The sequence below is a fragment of the Diplodia corticola genome (assembly GCF_001883845.1).
Source record: "Diplodia corticola strain CBS 112549 chromosome Unknown scaffold43, whole genome shotgun sequence".
NCBI lineage: Eukaryota > Fungi > Ascomycota > Dothideomycetes > Botryosphaeriales > Botryosphaeriaceae > Diplodia > Diplodia corticola.
The window spans coordinates 110,122-128,625 of record NW_017971522.1 but is presented as its reverse complement, the minus strand read 5'-3'; the positions used below and the strand labels follow the sequence as shown (position 1 = coordinate 128,625).

The 18,504-nt window shown below is 58.6% G+C and overlaps 7 protein-coding genes across 7 annotated transcripts; 5 read left to right on the top strand and 2 right to left on the bottom strand.

The window, feature by feature from the left end:
* Nucleotides 1-324: 324 nt before the first annotated feature.
* On the top strand, nt 325-4,430 carry BKCO1_4300051 (protein transport protein; the record flags this gene model as incomplete). The annotated part of the gene is made up of 5 exons (XM_020276008.1): nt 325-533; nt 617-736; nt 790-3,935; nt 3,996-4,294; nt 4,383-4,430. 5 exons carry the CDS (start codon nt 325-327, stop codon nt 4,428-4,430), a joined length of 3,822 nt encoding a protein of 1,273 aa, XP_020128205.1.
* A 1,178-nt stretch (nt 4,431-5,608) lies between these two features.
* BKCO1_4300050 (rna polymerase ii subunit 3) lies at nt 5,609-6,770 on the bottom strand (the record flags this gene model as incomplete). The annotated part of the gene is made up of 3 exons (XM_020276007.1): nt 5,609-6,005; nt 6,088-6,653; nt 6,711-6,770. 3 exons carry the CDS (start codon nt 6,768-6,770, stop codon nt 5,609-5,611), a joined length of 1,023 nt encoding a protein of 340 aa, XP_020128206.1.
* Nucleotides 6,771-8,010: 1,240 nt separating this feature from the next.
* BKCO1_4300049 (alcohol dehydrogenase) lies at nt 8,011-9,197 on the top strand (the record flags this gene model as incomplete). Its single annotated transcript, XM_020276005.1, has 3 exons — nt 8,011-8,158; nt 8,221-8,679; nt 8,725-9,197. The coding sequence occupies 3 exons, from the start codon at nt 8,011-8,013 to the stop codon at nt 9,195-9,197; spliced, it is 1,080 nt and encodes a 359-aa protein (XP_020128161.1).
* A 796-nt stretch (nt 9,198-9,993) lies between these two features.
* BKCO1_4300048 (calcineurin binding protein) lies at nt 9,994-10,875 on the top strand (the record flags this gene model as incomplete). The annotated part of the gene is made up of 2 exons (XM_020276004.1): nt 9,994-10,152; nt 10,213-10,875. The coding sequence occupies 2 exons, from the start codon at nt 9,994-9,996 to the stop codon at nt 10,873-10,875; spliced, it is 822 nt and encodes a 273-aa protein (XP_020128160.1).
* Nucleotides 10,876-11,830: 955 nt separating this feature from the next.
* On the bottom strand, nt 11,831-13,846 carry BKCO1_4300047 (major facilitator superfamily transporter; the record flags this gene model as incomplete). The annotated part of the gene is made up of 9 exons (XM_020276003.1): nt 11,831-11,857; nt 11,911-12,147; nt 12,204-12,302; nt 12,366-12,605; nt 12,663-12,782; nt 12,836-13,036; nt 13,093-13,291; nt 13,343-13,418; nt 13,468-13,846. The coding sequence occupies 9 exons, from the start codon at nt 13,844-13,846 to the stop codon at nt 11,831-11,833; spliced, it is 1,578 nt and encodes a 525-aa protein (XP_020128157.1).
* A 612-nt stretch (nt 13,847-14,458) lies between these two features.
* On the top strand, nt 14,459-16,248 carry BKCO1_4300046 (extracellular lipase; the record flags this gene model as incomplete). The annotated part of the gene is made up of 2 exons (XM_020276002.1): nt 14,459-14,559; nt 14,613-16,248. The coding sequence occupies 2 exons, from the start codon at nt 14,459-14,461 to the stop codon at nt 16,246-16,248; spliced, it is 1,737 nt and encodes a 578-aa protein (XP_020128156.1).
* Nucleotides 16,249-16,920: 672 nt separating this feature from the next.
* Nucleotides 16,921-18,279, top strand: BKCO1_4300045 (sodium bile acid transporter family protein; the record flags this gene model as incomplete). The annotated part of the gene is made up of 3 exons (XM_020276001.1): nt 16,921-17,655; nt 17,715-17,747; nt 17,842-18,279. The coding sequence occupies 3 exons, from the start codon at nt 16,921-16,923 to the stop codon at nt 18,277-18,279; spliced, it is 1,206 nt and encodes a 401-aa protein (XP_020128159.1).
* Nucleotides 18,280-18,504: the final 225 nt, after the last annotated feature.

Below are 18,504 nucleotides of genomic sequence, written 5' to 3'. Positions count from 1 at the left end.
GTTGGTGGGCTTTGCTGGGTGAGAGTCGTGCGGTGCGGGCAGCTGGTGCCCGACACAGCAACGGCGAGGCTTGGCGCCGCCCGCGAGGCCACCTTGTGGGAAAGCCGGCCAGGCATGCGCTCATGACGAGCCGAAACCCCCAGCAGCTCTCCCTCTCAATTCACGACGCCACGTTCCACCCAACTCCGCCCCGAGCTGCTGCAGCTCCTTTTCCCTTCTCTCCTTCCCAGTGATACCCTTCCATAAGCCCCCGCTCGACATCACCCGCCCCGTGCTGTCCACGCCGCCGCCGCGCCCGCCGCTTCGCTCGACCACGCTGCAGCCATGGTCCGCCTGCGGGAGATCCCCCGGACGGCCACCTTTGCCTGGTCTCCTGGCGCCGCGCCGCCGCTGCTCGCCACCGGTACCAGGGCCGGCGCTGTCGACGCAGACTTCTCCAATGAGACACAGCTGGAGCTATGGGACCTTGCTCTCAACTCTTCCGAGCAGCCCGTCGAGCTCCAGCCCGCCGCCAGCATAAGTCTGGATTCGAGGTAAATGCGCCGTGGGGCCTCGCCGCCCGCACGCCAACCCCACGCGCAAGAACTGTCGCAGCTGACCGCCACGGTGACGCCAGGTTCCACGACATTGCCTGGAGCCAGCCCGATGAATCTCGCCCAAGGGGTATAATAGCAGGAGCTCTGGAGAGTGGAAACCTGGATCTCTGGGATGCGCAGAAGCTTTTGGATGGTTCCAGGTAGGCCAATTGGCGTTGCCGCTCCCCTCTCGCGCTCTTCTGACCTTGTCCAGCGACTCGGCCTTCCTGTCCCGCATCTCGAAGCACACCGGCGCCATCAAGGCCCTCCAGTTCAACCCCTTCAAGCCCGAGCTGCTCGCCACTGCCGGCGCAAAAGGCGAGCTTTACATCCACGACATCAACAGTGACAGCCCCTTCCGCCTCGGCAATACCGCCGCCCGCGCCGACGATTTCGAGGCTCTTGACTGGAACAAGAAGGTTCCTTACATCCTGGCTACCGGCAGCAGTGGAGGCTTCGTGACTGTGTGGGATCTGAAGACAAAGAAGGAGAACTTGACCTTGAACAACTACGGAAGGAAGGCTGTCAGCGCCGTGGCATGGGACCCCGATGTTCCTACGCGCCTGATCACTGCGGTGCCCAACGACCAGGACCCTCTGATCCTTATGTGGGATCTAAGGAACTCCAATGCCCCCGAGCGCGTCCTCAAGGCCCACGACCAGGGCGTGCTGTCCCTGTCTTGGTGCAACCAAGATAGTGACTTGCTTCTGTCGTGCGGCAAGGATAACCGGACCATCTGCTGGAACCCCCGCACTGGCCAGCCCTTCGGCGAGTTCCCCGTCGTCACCAACTGGACCTTCCAAACCAAGTTTCATCCTCACAATCCGGATCTCCTCGCAACTGCCTCGTTTGACGGCCGGATTGCTGTCCAGACGCTGCAAAACACGAAGCAAGATGCAGACGCTGCTGCTGCCGCGGTAGCTCCCCTCGACGGCGAGGATTTCTTTGCGAGAGCGCAGACCCAGCCTCAAGTGTCGACATTCTCGCTTCCCCACCCCCCCAAGTGGATGCGGAGGCCTGTTGGCGTTTCCTTTGGATTTGGTGGGAAATTGATTAAGCTCGGGCACGACGCTGCGACCAAGAACTCTAAGATTAGCATTTCTACCTTTGCTGTTGATCCCGCGGTTGGTGAGGCGACGCAGAAGTTCGAGGAGTCCCTGCAGAAGGGTGATTTGGCAAGCATTTGCGAGTCAAAGGTTACCGAGGCTAGGACCGAGGAGGAGAAGGCGGACTGGACGGTCATCGAGACTTTGATTTCTGGCAAGGCTCGCTCTAAGCTCGTGGATTACCTAGGCTTCGGGAAGACGCCAAGCACGGAGCCAGCGGAGGAGGAGAAAAAGGAGGTCCAGACAAACGGCACGACGGAAGGCGACGAGGCGTCTTTCTTCGACAAGGCTGGTGACAGCGACGATTTCCTGTCCAACTTGGCTGCGACGAAGGGTGTTAAAACCAACAATCCGTTCAAGATTTACACTGGCGAGGAGTCGGATGCTGACAAGGACATCACGAACGCGCTCATGCTCGGCAAGTTCGAGCAAGCTTTGGATGTCTGCTTGAAGGAGGACCGTCTGTCGGATGCATTCATGATCGCCATCTGTGGTGGCCAGAAGTGCATTGACAAGGCTCAGGCGGCCTACTTCAAGAAGAAGGCGGACGGCCCGAACTATCTTCGTCTGCTCGCCTCTGTTGTTGGCAAGAACCTTTGGGACGTTGTCTACAATGCGGATCTCGGAAACTGGAAGGAGGTGATGGCAACTCTTTGCACTTACGCGGATGAGTCCGAGTTTCCTGACCTTTGCGAGGCTCTTGGTGATCGTCTGGAGGAATCCATCGAAGAGGGATCTGATTTAGGGAGCCTTAGGAAGGATGCCTCTTTCTGCTACTTGGCTGGATCCAAGCTGGAGAAGGTTGTGGGCAACTGGGCTCAGGAGCTTCAGGAGAGCGAGGACGCTAGCATTGAGCAGAAGGAGGGCGACAACGCTTTCTCGATCCACGTACAGTCACTGCAGAACTTCATCGAGAAGGTCACCATTTTCAGGGAGGTTACCAAGTTCCAAGATTCGGAGCGCTCTAAGACGGATGACTGGAAGCTTGCCCCGCTTTACGCCAAGTACGCGGAGTACGCCGACGTTGTTGCCTCGCATGGCCAGCTAAGCATTGCTGAGAAGTACCTGGACCTCCTCCCCGATCAATACCCGGCTGCGGACGTTGCCCGGAGTCGTGTCAAGCAAGCTACCCGCAAGGTTGCTGCTGCTCAGCCCGCCCACCAGCGAACAGCCACCACTGCGTCGGCAACGCAGAGAGGACAGCGTGTGGTTCCTGCTTATAACCCTGTGGCTGCTGCTACCCCGACGCCTATAGCCAACGCGTATGCCCCGACGGCTGCGGCTAATGCGTACGCCCCAGCAGGCGTTGCCGCCCCACCGCAACCTATCTCCCAGTATGCACCTCCTGGTGCCGCCACCAAGGCATACACCCCTACTGGTTACCAGCCTCCTCAGGCTAGCATTCCTAAGCCAAACCCTTATGCTGGATATGGCGGTTACCAGCCTGCGCAAGCGGCTGGCATCGCTCCCCCTCCTCGCAACTTTACTTCGTCCCCAGCCGCTCCTCCCCCATCCCAGGCTGCCAATGCGGGCCAATGGAACGATCTGCCTGAGGATTTCGCGAAACCCAAGCCGCCAACTTCTCGTCGTGGAACCCCAGGTGTTGCCGGCGCCATCAGTTCCCCGTTCCCCGGCGGAGTCATGTCTCCCCCGCCTGGGACTTCTCACTTCATGCAGCAACAGAAGGCAACCCCGCCGCCTCCCCCTAAGGGCCCTCCGCAGGGACCTCCTCGTGTCACTTCTCCCCTGGCTGGCGCGAACTCTCCCACTGCTGCCGGCTTTGACGCATCGAGAAGATCGTCGGCGGCTGCAAACGCCTACGCTCCTCCCCAGCCTACCCAGCAATTTGCCCCGCCTCAAGCCACTCTCCCCCGTGGCCCTTCCCCTTACAACCCTCCTCCGACAACTGCGCCACCTACCAACCGTTATGCCCCGGCTCCCAACGCTCAGCCTACACCGCCTCCTCAAATGGCTGCGCCACCCAGGCAGGTTGCCCCCAACCCTTACGCACCTCAGCCGTCGTTCGGTGCGCCGTCGCCGGCCCAGACTCCTATCGCTCCTCCGCCAGGAACCACGCAGGCGTATGCTATGCCACCGTCTTCTGGTCCCCCTCAAGGACCGCCACGTGCTGGTCCGCCTCCGGGCGGTCCTCCCAGGGCTGGACCTCCGCCGGGTGGCCCTGTGCCTGACTCAAGGCCGGACACTGCGCAGTCTAACCCCACCCCTCCTGCTCCCCCGCCGAAGGCTCAGTACCGTAAGTAGCAGCGCTTTTCCCCTTAACTGAAGATCTCCATCATTCTGACCGAAAGTGTAGCCGCTGGTGACCGCACGCACATCCCGGACACCGCAAAGCCCATCTTCGAGATTCTCAGCTCGGACATGGCACGTGTCAAGTCGCGGGCGCCGCAGAACTTCATGCCTCAGGTTATCGACACTGAGAAGCGGCTGAACATCCTATTCGACCACCTCAACAACGAAGACTTGCTCAAGCCCGACACGGTAGATGAGATGGTCCAGCTGTCGCAGCACATCGCGAACCGCAGCTACGACGATGCTCAAGCCCTCTTCACGGGACTGATGAAGAACAAGAATGATGAGGGTAGCAACTGGATGGTGAGTCAACTTGCCCCTTTCTTTGTTCCCCTCGATTTACTATGGAGACTTGTGATCGTGACATTTGCTAACTATATCTCGTGGATAGGTTGGTGTTAAGCGCTTGATTCAGATGAGCAGGGCCACGCCTGCTTAAGCAGATGTGGGGGGAAAAACGCAGCGATGAGTCGAGCTTGACTGTCAACGATGCGCATATGCATGATGGGTGTACGGAAAAGGTGGATGAGGCTGATGGATGGATGGAAGCATGAGCTGATGATTCATCTGATTTTGTTTGCCCGGAGAAGGACAGGAAGGAGAAAAGGGATTTCATTGAAGAAGAAGAAGAAGAGGACGAGAAGAACGAAGGAGAGTGTGGGTGGTACTCGGTGATGCAGATCGGATTTTTATACACAAAAGAACATCTTACTGCTGAAGCAGACAATTAATGCGGATGGTAGTGTTTTCCTTTTTGTTTTCCACTTTCGATTCTTGCGTCCGTCTCTTTCGTGTAGAATTGACTGCTCTTTCTTTACTTGTGATTACTACGTTGTATGTACACACTTTGTCAGCAATGACTTGGATGTGCCTCAGCCATTCCCGTCGGAGCATCAAGAATGAGTTTTTGAAGGCGGAGCATTTACTTGACGCAGCGCTTGCGGCCGTGGAAGTACTCTAGGGCTTACTTCAGGGACGCCTTTCCGATTTCAACACATCTGCAGCTCAGCCGTCACTCGTTCGCCACTTTAGGCAACTGAAACAACCACGGCAAACGAAAGGCGGAAAAGGAAATAATATTGGTATCTCGTGTTGTGCACACAGCCTCAATGCATCCAAAAGAGGCTGGCGCAATTTTCTTCCGCATTCCCTAATGGTATCGCTAGTAAAAAGCAGTGGTTCCCCAGTTCCTTAGCCCCCTTCAAAGAGCCTTCTCCTTGCCGTTGGTCTAGGGAGAAGAATGACTCCTCCACGTTACCTCGTCACGGGGTCCTTTTCTTTTGATTTTTGGTTTCCAAATCGCTTTCTTTTTTTCCCATGCATCCTTCAGCAGACGTTCTTTTTGAGCCCCTTCCGTGGTGTTCCGCTCTCGGTCGTGTATCACGCCCGTTCCTGCGCTGTATGCTGTCACGCAGTGCGTTCTTTCCACTCCCATTCCCTCGTAATCGTGTGAGCACCGCCCCCATTTCACTGTGCCAGCTGGCCGCAGCCAGGAGGTGATTTTCGTTGGCCGAATCTCAAGGTCGGTCGTTCCGTTTCCCCTTTTCCATGCCTCCCCTTCTCTCTTTTTTATTTATGAGATTGTGTCAATCTCATCGGCGATCTGCGGCCAACTCCTCAGTAACCGCCACCATACGGCTGCGCACCGAAGGGCGTCGCAGCACCGCCCCAGACGCTTGCGTTGCCACCGGCGCCGGCGTAGGGCGTCGTGTAGCCCTGGTCCATGCCGCCGTAGGCGGTGCCAGCGCCACCGTTCATATCCGGGCTGCGGGGGCCACCGTAGGCGACGCCGTCCATACCACCCATGTTACGGTCGCCGCCACCGCTCAGCTCGCCGATGACCTCGGCCAGCTTCTGCTGGAGGACCTTGACGCCCTGGAGCATGATGGTATCGGGCTCGAGGCCACCGACCGTCTCGAGGTTGAAGTAGTACTGGTCGGGCTGGGCGTCGTAGTTGAAGGGCTCACCCTCTTGGGGCGGGTCACCCTCAAAGTTGGCGTTGTCGGAGATGGGCCTGCGCGGGCGATGCTCGTCAGCATTTTGCTCAGATCTAACGCGCTACTGCTTGCTAAGCAGCCAGAGTTCTGTTCACTCACCATTCCTTGGTCGGGTCATCCTCGAACCAGTAGTCAATGTGGCGGAGCTTGTTGTACGGGTCGTACTCGAAGCCGATGGCGGCGGTGGGTGCCCACTTTGCGTGTTCCTTGGCAATGCCCTTCTTCGCGATGCAGCGCATCTTCAGCTCCTGACCCTTGCGCAGCTTGGCGATGATGGCGCCGTGGCCTTGGGGGTCCTTGATGACGGGCGCGCCGACCCACTCGTTGGCGCGCGCAGCCGAGACCAGCAGGTCACGGGCGTAGACGGTCATGACCTCGTCGCCGGTGCAGCGGGCGTTGAGCGTCAGTGTCACGCTGCAGTTCTCGCAGTACTGCTCGCAGTCGCAGTCGCGCGTGTAGGCGACGTCTTCGCAGCCGCGGCTGTTGAGCGGGATCAGGCCCAGGCGGTGGCAGATGAACTCGTCGGCCAGCACCGACGTGTTCTTCTCGACCTCGACCAGGTCGATGGCCATGGTCGGGATCTCGGCCAGCATCACGCGGCGCAGCGAGTTGGCGAAGGCAAGGTCGACGTTCTTGAGCACGAAGTCGATGGCGACGTCGTCGGCCTAGTTGCCAGGGAACCTGTCAGCGGGCGCGGGCTCGATGCAGGGGATTTGCCTCACCTCGCGGATCTTGACCTGGATGCCGTCGACGGCATCCATGCCCAGCATGTCGTAGTCCATGGTTGCGGCGGGAGGCGTCTCGGCAGACGCGTGAAGGAGGTGGCTGCGTGTGTTGGTCGGGAAGCTCGGCGCAGGGGGTGTTGCGGACTGAGTGAAGGCGCAGCTGTTCGGCCGGTCGGGCGTGAACGAGGCGCAGTGCGGGCGCGGAGGTTGGGGTTTCGGTGTCGTGTTGTGTCCCCGCGGGCGTTGCAAGAGAGTCGCTCCGGGTCGTCACAAGCTTCCGCGCGGGCGACGCGCACGGACCTCAATACACCTGCATGCAGAGCCGCAAGGCATGTCGTTCGCCATTGGAGGAGCGGCCCCTTTGATCCTTTTGCTCGTCAAAGGAGCCAAGTAGGATGGTATTACTGGGCTTTTCAAGAATGGACAGTCTGGTGATTTGGACGCTCGACCCTGGCCGCCAGCCTGCTGCTGTGGTTTTGTTTCCATCATCTGCACAGTTGTTCTGTCGAAGTTTTTGATACTATCAACATGAGTACCACATTGCTCCGTCTCCATCGCCTCATCTACCATGCATCGGCAGTAGAGTTTCTGGTCACTCAAAGACGCCCCCGCATCGCCTACACAGGCAACCGCACCAACACGCCAACGTTTGCGCTTTGTTTGCTTAGAGGACCCAAGCCCCCCAATCTGAGGTGAAGCGTCCTCAACAGAAATCAGTAGGTAGCATGGCGAAGCGACAATTGCGAGGCCCGGAGCGGCCGAGATGCATTGCGGCGCACCAGCCACAGCAGCGCACAGGTCCAGATGCGTGAAACGTGGCTTAGCAGGCTTGGTGGTGGCTGATAGACCGATGATCTCCCGCTATCTAATCGGCCAGCCATGGCAAAGTGACGTTGCACGGTTGCGCCACGGGTAATCGACAAGCGCACCGAGTCGTGCTCCCCTCTTCTACGTCAGTGGTCTGAGCATGGAGACTTGGCTGGTTATGCGAAATCATACTGTAGTCTTCTTGACTCCCCAAGGGCGGGCTCCACGTGACGAAAACTCTCAAGCCCAGGGAAACACTTTGATGACAATAATATGCCCGGTCCGACTGTCCACCTGCTTTGTAATGGCCCTGGCCGAACCCCACAACTGCCGCTAATTGCCAGTAGTGGGGAACCGCTCACCACTCTTGTTCTTCTTCTCCGACCAACTATCTAGTAGACGTTGCTGCGGCTGGGCCCCTAAACTCTGGTCCACTTGCTACCGGCAATTAGCCAATTTTCACGAGCCAGCCCCATACCCAATCAGCACCATGACTGAAACCCAGGTTAAGCAGTGGTTGACTCTCCAAAATGGCCTGGACAAAGTGTATCAGGGCACGGCGCCCATGCCCTCGGCTGGCAAGGACGAGGTACTGGTCGAGATTCGGGCTGTGTCGTTGAATTACCGCGATACAGAAGGTGCGGCATTTCCCTTTCGGCAACTTCTATGACTCGAGTGCTGATTGCTGTCCGCATCGCAGTCGCCATGGGGCTGTACAACCACCACAAGTCTGTCGGCCATGGCCAGCCCAAGCCGCTGGTCTTGTGCGCCGACATGTGTGGTGTCGTGACGGCTGTGGGCGAGGGAGCCGCCTCGGTGCCCTGGAACATCGGCGACCGCGTCGTCTCCATCTTCAACCAAACCCACCAAAAGGGCCAGGTCAAGGCCAAGGACATGGCGTCCGGGCTCGGCCTGCCGCTGGATGGCGTCCTGCAGACTCATCGCGTCTTCCCCAGCTACGGCCTAGTCAAGGTGCCCGAGTACATGACCGACCAGGAGGCGTCGTGCTTGCCAATCGCTGCCGTCACGGCATGGATGGCTATCAACGGCATGAGGCCGCTCGGCCAACCTGGCGGCGAAGGCGAGGTCGTCTTGGTCCAGGGAACCGGAGGCGTGTCGACCAGCGGCCTGCAGATTGCCAAGGCGAGTGGCGCGAAGGGTAAGTCGACGCTGATTCCCTCGAGCAAAGGCTGATGAGCCCAAGTGATCGTGACATCGTCGTCGGATGCCAAGCTCAAGAAGGCGCAGAGCCTTGGCGCGGATCACCTGGTCAACTACCGCAGCACTCCAGAGTGGCAGGACGAGGTCATGAAGGCGACGCACGACGAAGGCGCCGACATCATCTTCGAGACGGGCGGTGCAGGCACGCTACGCAAGTCGTTCGACGCCATCGCATTCGGCGGGCTAATCAATTCCATCGGCTACCTGTCGGGCAAGGAGGACGAGGCGGGCGACAGGACCAACGTGAACGTGCTGGCGCTCCGGCGCAACGTGACGCTCAAGGGCATCCTGAACGGGCCGCGCGAGCGGTTCGAGGAGATGTGCGCCTTCTACCAGAAGCACGAGATCCACCCGGTGATTGACAGGGAGTTCTCGTTTGACGAGGCGGGCGAGGCGCTGCAGTACCTCTTCTCGGGCGGGCACTTTGGCAAGGTCGTGGTTGGGGTCAGGGCTTAGGCGTGCAGATAGCAAATAATGCCGCAAGGATTGGCGTGGGGGACGCTTGGCGGGCAGACTATTGGGCGTTTGGACATAGCCGCTTCCAGCACAGCTTATCGACAGATGGCGCGCAGCGTGTGCCTGTGTGCATGTGTGCCCGTGTGCCCGTGTGCCCACTGCCTGCTCCTGGGCGCCCCTTTCGCGGGCCCACTGCGGGGACAGCTGGCCTGTCCGTTTCGTCGGCGACGCTGAGGAATGTTGCGTAGGCCCGTGGCTGGCGGCAAGGCACTGCTGCGAGGCGCAGTGGGCAGCACGGCTCTCACCAGACATGCGAGGCTCCCCACGGCAGCAGGCGGCACGCGCTCGCCGTCTAGGGCGGAGCCAAGAGCGGAGGGCGCGGAGAAATTCTGATCGTGTGCCGCGGCTGGTGAGGCGCTGACTGTGTGGGCAGCGCGGGAGTGATGCGGCCAAGCGGCGCGTCTGGGGGCTGTGTTGTTCGGTCGCCCGGGCCTCGAATCTGGCGGGTCCGGGCTTGGCCGCGCGCTTAGCCGCCTCCTCCGCAGCGCTCAGCCACCAGCGAGTAGCATCCACCCATCGACGACGCTGCTGCACAAGCTATTAAACCCGCAACCCGCCCGGCACTCTGCATTTCCCCACTGCAGTGAGCACCACCAAACCACCAACCACCAACCACCAACCACCGCTCCGACTGCTCCGACCGCTCCGCCCGCGCCTTCCACGTCTGCATCCACCCCAAACGCTCGTCGCCACACACGCGTCCTTCCAGCCCGGACAACACCTCTCCACCTCCGCCATGGCCGAACAATTGTCGCCTCCGCGCTCCCGCGCCTCCTCCACCGGCAGCTCCTTCTCCAACTCCCGCGGCCGCCGCTCGCCCAACTTCTCCATCGACCTCTCCGACCTGCCGCCGCTCATCACCCCCTCGCCGCCTTCCAACACCCTCCTCATCACCGTAAGTTCTGCATCTCACCGCCTCTCGCGCCCCAAGCCCCCGCTAACGCCCGCCTCCCAGAACCTGCAAGATGCCTCCATCTTCCACCCGGCGAACCTCGACACCCTCCGCAACTTGATCAACTCGCATGCCTCGGTACACACATGGGCGCCGCTGCGCTCCTTCCGCCGCATCGTCGTCTCGTTCTTCGACATCCCCGCCGCTTTGACTATCAAGCAGAAGCTGGATGGCGAGACCATCATGGGCGACCGCGTGCGTGTCTACTTCGGCACCCACACGCCGCTGAACCCCACCGACCAGCACCTGCCGCTGCCCAAGAGCGACAAGCTGTTCTTCATCTCGCCGCCGCCGTCGCCGCCGCACGGCTGGGAGGTGCGCAACGAGGACCCGCCCAACAAGGAGGTGCACGCCGAGGATCTGGCCGCCGCCCTGGCCAAGCTGCACGCCCGCGCCGACGCCCTGCCCCAAAGCCCCGTCGACTCGGAAATGGACGCGACCAAGAGCCCCATTAGCCCCACCGCCGATGCTCAACGGCGGCAACGCAGCGGCAGCGGCGTCATCGTCTACCACCCGGACGACCACGGCGACAGCCCCGATCTCCCCGCCATCGCCGTCGAGGACACCACCGTCAGCCCCGGCGACATGACGCCCATGGAAGATGTCGAGCGCCCCATTCTCGCCCACACCTCTCGCCCGCCTGTCGAGCTCATGCACAACGCATAAGCAGCAACAAAACAAACAAAAAACGCGATACGTTTCCTTTCTCGTTGTGCATTACGTCTTATAGAATGATCGGATTGGGGTTAATTGATACCTACCTTGGGACGTACGGGATACTCTGCAAGCATGGCGTCTTTCGATTTTTTTGGGGGGGTCACATGGGTTTGTTCTTGCATCATCAGAACATGCAATTCGGCGTGGCATGCATCAAGGTTATTGGCAAAGTCAGGACGTCTGCTTTTTCACCGTCCCTAAATGGCATTGTGCTTTTTTAAACAGATCACTACGTGCCCCGCCAAGAGCAGGTACGGATCGAATGGAATACTTTCAAAAACTTGAACTTGCTGGATTGACAGTCGCGTTTCATGTGATCTCTAACACGACTGAAGCGAGAGTACGGACTACGCGAGAGCTTAATTTCATTGCCTTGAACAGTTGTGACAGATTTGAGCCGAGACAGATATTGCATCCGACTTCCGTACAGCTAAGCTCTGAGTTCATATGCTTCTTTTAGTCTTGGGTTTCACATCTGTGTTCAGACATTTGCTTTGCTCCACCAGCCAACGTGGGCGAGCCTACTATGTAGTTCACTGTGGCCAGGTCGAAAGGTGGAGGGCTAGTCGCAGCATAAAGGCGGGATAAGTATCACCGTGAACCTCGCTCCTGCACCGCATCTCCGGAGAAAATATGCACGATGCTCGCATCCTTGGATGCTTGCTCGATGACATCCAAGCTTTCTAGGTCACCGATGCTGCTGCATCACAAATAGTAAGCGTTGTGGAAAGATCACGATATATCCTGGACGAAAAAAGGGCAACGGACGAAACCCTGAAGAACAGTGAACGCAAGCAAGACATGTTAACAGCGTGAAATCAATTCCATTAATCATGAAGCCCGATTTAACTCCGGGTAAACTTGTTACGATAATCAAAAGCAAAGACATCATAGCACAACCTTCTCATAGCGAGTAGCGGAATGCCGGATTCTGCAGGAGATGGTTAGCAAGCTGAATGTTCTGGGGGCCGAACTGTCACTAACCTCGAAATCCGTCCTGTCCATCATGGGCTCGTCTTCCCTTGTGGCCGGACCACCTTGCTCGGCGAGCTTCCTGTCGCGCTCGGTATTGCGCTTGATGAGCCAGAAGCGCAGGAAGACGGCCAGGCCAAGCTGGCAGCAAGAGCAGGCTAGAATCATCTTGATGCCGGTCTGGTAGATGGGAGCCTCAGAGGAGAGAAAGGCGTGCGGACCAACGATGTTGCCGATGCAATACGCGAGCTATCCGGCGTCAGTACGACCTTGTGCGAGCAGTGTACGGCAGGCAATATACTTACAAAGACGAAAGCTGTGGCAGTGACACGCTTGGTATAACCACCCACGTTCGAGGCCGGCATCTGTAGGGCAATCGTGAGGGAAGCGACGTAGGCTCCGACCTACCAAAGAAACCAGTGAGCTAACTGCAGCGTCCGAGAGACAGAAAACGCCCTTGTACTTACAATGTAATAGCCGAACAGGCAGCCAACCTTGTTGGACCGAGGCATCTTCCAGAGAATTGAGGCACCCGCGATGGTGGGAAGCACATAGATGGCCATGATTATGGTCCTTGAGTTTTTGAAGTAAGAAGCAAAAAAGCCACCAGAGAGGACAAAAAACAGCTGGAAGAACCCTTGCGGGATCCCAAGAGCGGTCGTCTTAAGAGGGTCGTGGACGAGACCTTTGATGATGAGCTTGCCAAACTTTACAGCACGTCAGTAAACACATGCGTATAAACAGTTTTTTTTCGATCAACTCACGTTGGCAACACCTCCGTTCATAAGCTCGTTGAGCAGGACGAAACAGAAAAGAACCCAAACTTGTACGTCCATAAAGGCCTCCTTGATCTGGTTCGGCTTGATGGTGCGGTTCAAGGTGCCCTGTATATTGTCAGATGTGTGTCATGGACGGCATACCGCAGGCAAGTACTCACAGTCTGATTCCTTCGGCCGATACCGAGCAGGGTTGCTTTCTCCTCTAGTGTGAAGCGCTTGGCAGTCATGGGGTTGTCCGGCAGAAGCCACAGAAGAACGCCACCCCAAATCAAGGTGATGAAACCGCAGATCAGGAATATAGCCTTGTACACGGGGAAGCCATCGATTTGTCCGATTGCGTAGGTGAAGATTCCGCCAAGCTGCAGGAAGACGTCAGAAACGTACAAGTTCTCACTCCAGCCATGCAGTGACTTACGGCAGACCCCAGTCCGTTACAGCAGTAGAAGCAACCAGCCCTGAAGGGTTGCTGATCTCTGGAGTACCACATGGAAACAATCAACATGAAGCAGGGGGTAATGGGCGCCTCGAAGCATCCCAAGAAGAATCTGCAGACTGCCACGCCACCGAAGTTTTCGCACGCAGCAGTGATCATGAGAACGATGGCCCATGCGATGCTTCAGACATGTCAGCGTGGAGACCATGGTGGCTGCTGCGATCCCACTTACACAGTGATTGAAACGGCCTTTCCAGTGCGCCAGTGCTGTGCGATGTAACTTGCGGGGTACTCCCAAAATAGGTATCCTGGCTGGCGGTCAGCAGGGGCGCACCCAGCCGCAGTTCCATCACTTACCGAAGTAGAACAAACTCGCAGTCCAGGAGTACTCGTCGCCAGTCATGTTCGTCTCGGTGAGCAGGTCGAAGACAGCGCCATAGGAGGTGGTGGACTTGTCGATGTATTGCAGGACGTAGGTTCCCATGAGCAGCGGCAGCAACCACGTATCAACCTTCCGGGTAAGGGCCCTCATCTTCTGCTTGTCGTTGAGGATGGCCTCGACCTGGGCCCAGTCATAGCCGCTCTCGCGCAGGAAGACCTCACCCTGGTCGAGCTGCTGGATGACTTCACCCTCGAGGATGGATTTGCCAGTGATGGATGGTGTCTTCTCCAGACTCGGCTTCTCAGCCGCCACCTTGGCCTCCGGGCTGCTTTCCAGGTCCTTCTCGGCGGCCATTGTTAGTGACGGGCAAGGTATCCTGATGGGTCTGGGATGGTGTGCACGGCAGCTCAAGACAGGCTATATAATTGGTATGGCAGCGGCCACCACGCGAGCGGGCAACGATAAGCTGGAGGCTGATAGCCCAAGCGCCTCGTGCCAGGACGGCTACATCCATGGCGCACTAGATAGTAATAGTAATGCGATGTGTATAAAACGGTGTCGCTGATACCGAATCCTTGGTTCCTGGACATAGTACCTTGGCTTGGGATAAGATCGGATCCCACGGACGCTGGCCGAGCGGGGGAGCGACGCAAGGCGTATGGTACTATCTGCACACTGGGAGGCTGGGCGCGGAAATGGCATGATATCCGACGCCTCCTCCGCCGGCGGGACTGCGGCGGTGATCGTCCCTGGACGGTCTCGGACGGAGGACTGACTTGCCGACTGCACGACACGTGAGCGCTATCGGAGTGGATCCGACCCGAGATGCTCCAGCAGCGCCCATGCTCCTGCGGGGTTAGATCTGGAGGCCGAGAAGTACTTAATGGACGCGCCAAGTTGTCGCCGTCGCGTTGCGAGGAAATCGGCGTTTGGCCTGTTGATTGACGCTGGAGTCCGGCAGTCGCCATGGTGTTCCTGCGCGTATCAGCGGTGGTTCTTGCCGCCGCGGTTGTTCTTGCCCTGGCCCAACTGCAGGGTCTGCTCGACGTCCAGAAAGTCCTCGAGCCGTACGTTCCCAGCGGCTCTGCCAAGTCTTCGGAATCCTGACGTGAAGCTGCAGCTATCTCCCGGCAAAGTACCAGAGCCAACAGGTCTCGGTCGCTCTGCCCCAGGGCACAATCGTGGGCAAGACACTGTACGGCGACTACCCACAACCGGTCGAGGCATTCCGCGGCTTTCCCTACTCCCTCGCCCCCACCGGTCCCAGAAGATTCCGGCCATTGGAGCCTCTCCCGAATGCCAACACAACATACCAAGCGTTTGATTATGGGCCCATGTGTCCTGGCAAGACCTTCCGGGGCCCTCCCAGGCCCTTTGCCGAGGACTGCCTGACCGTCAATGTCTTCCGTCCGGCTGGAGTCAACAGTTCCGCCAACCTGCCCGTCGCTCTTTATGTCCACGGCGGCGCCTTCAACCGTGGCTTTGCCGCCATGCAGGATCTGCCCTCCATGATCGGCTGGTCCGACAGCCCTTTCATCGGCGTGAGCTTCCACTACCGCATCAGCGCCCTCGGATTCCTGCCGTCTGCCCTTACCGAGAAGGAGGGCCTGCTCAATCTCGGCCTGCGCGACATGTACTTCTTCTTCGACTGGTTCAGGGAGAACATTGGCCAGTTCGGCGGCAATCCCGACGACGTGACTGTCTTTGGGCTCAGCGCCGGAGCCCACGCCATTGGCCACATGATCATGAACACCGACGAGCCCTTCTTCCAGCGCGCCATCATGGAATCTGGCGGAACCACGGCGCGCGCCGTCCACAAGCCGTCGGAGAAACTGCACGAGGACCAGTTCGAAAAGTACGTCAAGGGCGCCAATTGCGGCGACGTGCCCGACGAATCCGTCTTCGACTGCCTGCGTGAGCAGCCCTTCGATGTTGTGTCCAAGGCCGCTTTCGATGTCTTTGACGAATACAACCCGTCTCTTCGGTGGGCCTTCCAGCCCACCATTGATGGCAAGATCATCAAGCGCCGGCCGACCGAGGCCTGGGAGTCTGCCAAGTGGAACAAGATCCCCATCCTGACCGGCTTCACCACCAACGAAGCCTCTTCTTACGTTCCCTCTACTCTTGACACCCCCGAGCAATTTCCCGAATACTTCAAGGTGCTCCACCCGGAGCTCACCGACAAAGACATCGCCGAGCTGGACAAGCTTTACCCGGATCCCTCCACAGACGAGGCTTCTCCGTACGTCGAGTCTCGTCCTATTGCTGTGGGCAAGCAGTACAAGCGCGCCGAGGCCGCCTACGCCCACTATGCCTACGTGTGCCCGGTCCACGCAACCGCGCTGCACGCTGGCATCGCTCAGGACGCTCCTGTCTTCATGTACCACTGGGCCGCCAACGCCAGTGTGCAGAACGGCGCCAACCACGGCGACCAGAAGGCGTACGAGGCGTACGAGCTCGGAGCCCGCACCACGCCCTTCCACGAGAAGATGGCGGGCGAGGTCCACGCGTACTGGACGAGTTTCATCACGAAGAACGGAGATCCCAACGCGTTGAAGGGCAGTAGGGCTGCCGATCGTCCCGAGTGGCTGCCCTACAAGAAGGGCAATCAGGAGAAGAAGATGATTTTTGGTGAGGGCAACGATGAGCTTGCGGGCGGCACTGGTGTCGGTGTCACTAGCCAGGTGGTCGATGACACTTGGGCCAGAAAGGAGTGTGACTGGTGGTATTCCAAAGGCAAGAAGCTTCACCAGTGAATGGTTATCTTGTCGTTACTGAGAGAGAAAAAGTCTTTGATGGAGACTAAATGAGATACGACGTACGGGAATTCAATGATGAAAATACAGAAATGGAAAGCATGAAAAAAAAACCCGGACAGTAAAGATCAAAAAATAGAAGAAACAAAGCTATACTGAAATAAGGGCTTCAGTGCAATTGCCTGCGTCTAAAATGTGCGAATCAGCGCGTTTATGTTAGGGAGTGAAGTCTTACCACTCACCTTTGATCGACCATATCCAGACAGCAAAAGCACGTCGAATCGCGCTCCATCTCATTCGGTGAGGTCAAACTTTCAACCGACCAGCCAGTGAGAAAAGGCAGAAAAGGCTCCCGCTGACCTATCGCGACGCGGGCGAGAAATTAGCCGCATGCCCTTTATCGACGCGCGGGCAGCCGGTTAGCCGTCCCCCCGTAGCGATCATTGCATGCCCGATGTCGCAACTGCTGCAATCCATCGCGTCCCACCCGCACGCTCGTCTGTCTCGCCGCCTCTGATAAAGACGACATCTCTCACCGCCTCGCCAATGTTGGCGTCTGCTTCCAAACAACATGCCACGCCGCGATAATTCCATTGACACCATAACGCGCCTGAGTGGCAAAGAAGGCCGAAGTCAAGAGCTAGGAAGATTCGGGAGAAGAAGACGACAACGATGAAAACGCCATCGCGACGGCCGCCTGTCACGGCGACGACGACGACGGCATCAGGAGAACAGCCAAGTGCGCCGCCGTCCGAGAACCGTCCCTCGCCGCAGCACTACCACCCATTTCTCGCACACCTCAAGACGGCAGCCAACTTCCTGCTCGGCCAATGGATGATCATCGGCATCGGAGTCGTGTGCGTGCTGGCCTATTTCTTCCCGCACGTCGCCGCGCACGGCGGCGTGATCCGGTCCGAGTACAGCATCCTGTACGGCGCCGTGGCCGTCATCTTCCTCATCTCGGGCCTGTCCATCGCCGGCACCAAGCTGCTCGTGCACGCCGGCAACTGGCGCCTGCACTGCGTCGTGCAGGGCGCCTCCTTCGCCCTCTGCCCCGTCACCATGTACGCCTTCGTGCAGGCCATCGATGCCGGCGATACCGCGGGCCGCATCGATCGCACGGTGCTGGTGGGCTTTTTGCTGACGGCGTGCATACCGACGACGATTGCGTCGAACGTGGTGATGACGAGGGCGGCCGACGGGGATGAGGCGGCGGCGCTGGTCGAGGTGTTGTTGGGGAATGTGTTTGGGCCCGTCATATCGCCTGCATTTACGGTGGCGCTGCTGCCCAAGAGCGAGGCCTTTGATATGTGGAAGAATGTGAGCGGGGATCTAAACGAGATGTATAAGAACGTGTTCAAGTTGCTTGGGTTAAGCGTGTATCTGCCGCTTGCGATAGGGCAACTGGTAAGGTGGATGTGGCCGGACGTGATCATGCGGGCAATGCAGCGGTGGCGGCTGAACAGGGTCGGGACGTTTTGTCTCTTGCTGTTGATATGGTGAGTACGTCTTCTTCGACTTGCAGGGTACCGGTCGCTGATAAGCTGCTGCGGGTCGTCGTTCTCTTCGTGCTTCGCCACTTCAGCGCTTCAGACCCTCTCGACGGAAACCGTGGTCCTGATTGTCTTCTTCAACATGGGCGTCTACATCTTTTGGACCATCATCTGCTTCGGCTGTGCGCGGGTCCCCGAGGCTTGGGCGCATCACACGAAGGGCATCGTACGGCGTTTCGACAAGCCAGAGGCCATTGCCATCTGCTTCTGCGGGCCGGCAAAGACAGCGGCGCTGGGCATTCCGTTGGTGTACGCCATGTGGACGAAGTTCCCGACCGAAGTCAAGGCCAGGATTTCGATTCCGGTCATCTTGTACACCACGGAGCAGGTTTTCTGCGCGCATTTCTTGGTGCATGCATTCAAGCGGTGGGCTCGGCGAGAAAAGATGCGAGACGAGGGCGTCGAGGTAGAACAGGCGGGCGGGCCAGGAATGGCAGCAGTGGCAGCAGCGGCAGCAGTGGCTTCGGCGACGAGATAATGCCAGACAAGGGCGGCAACAACTTGTTCGCGTCGTTGCTTCCTCTTTGGGAAACGCGACGATACATCGCTTAGACTAGTGAGAGCCAGCAAATCTGGGCCGCTCCGCCGTGCAAGTGAACGATTCAGCCTCTGCCCATGGCTGCCTGGCCGGCGTGGATAAAATGATGCTCGCATAAGAAACGCGACGTTACTTCCACAAGCAGGTGGCGATGGGTGGGCCTGG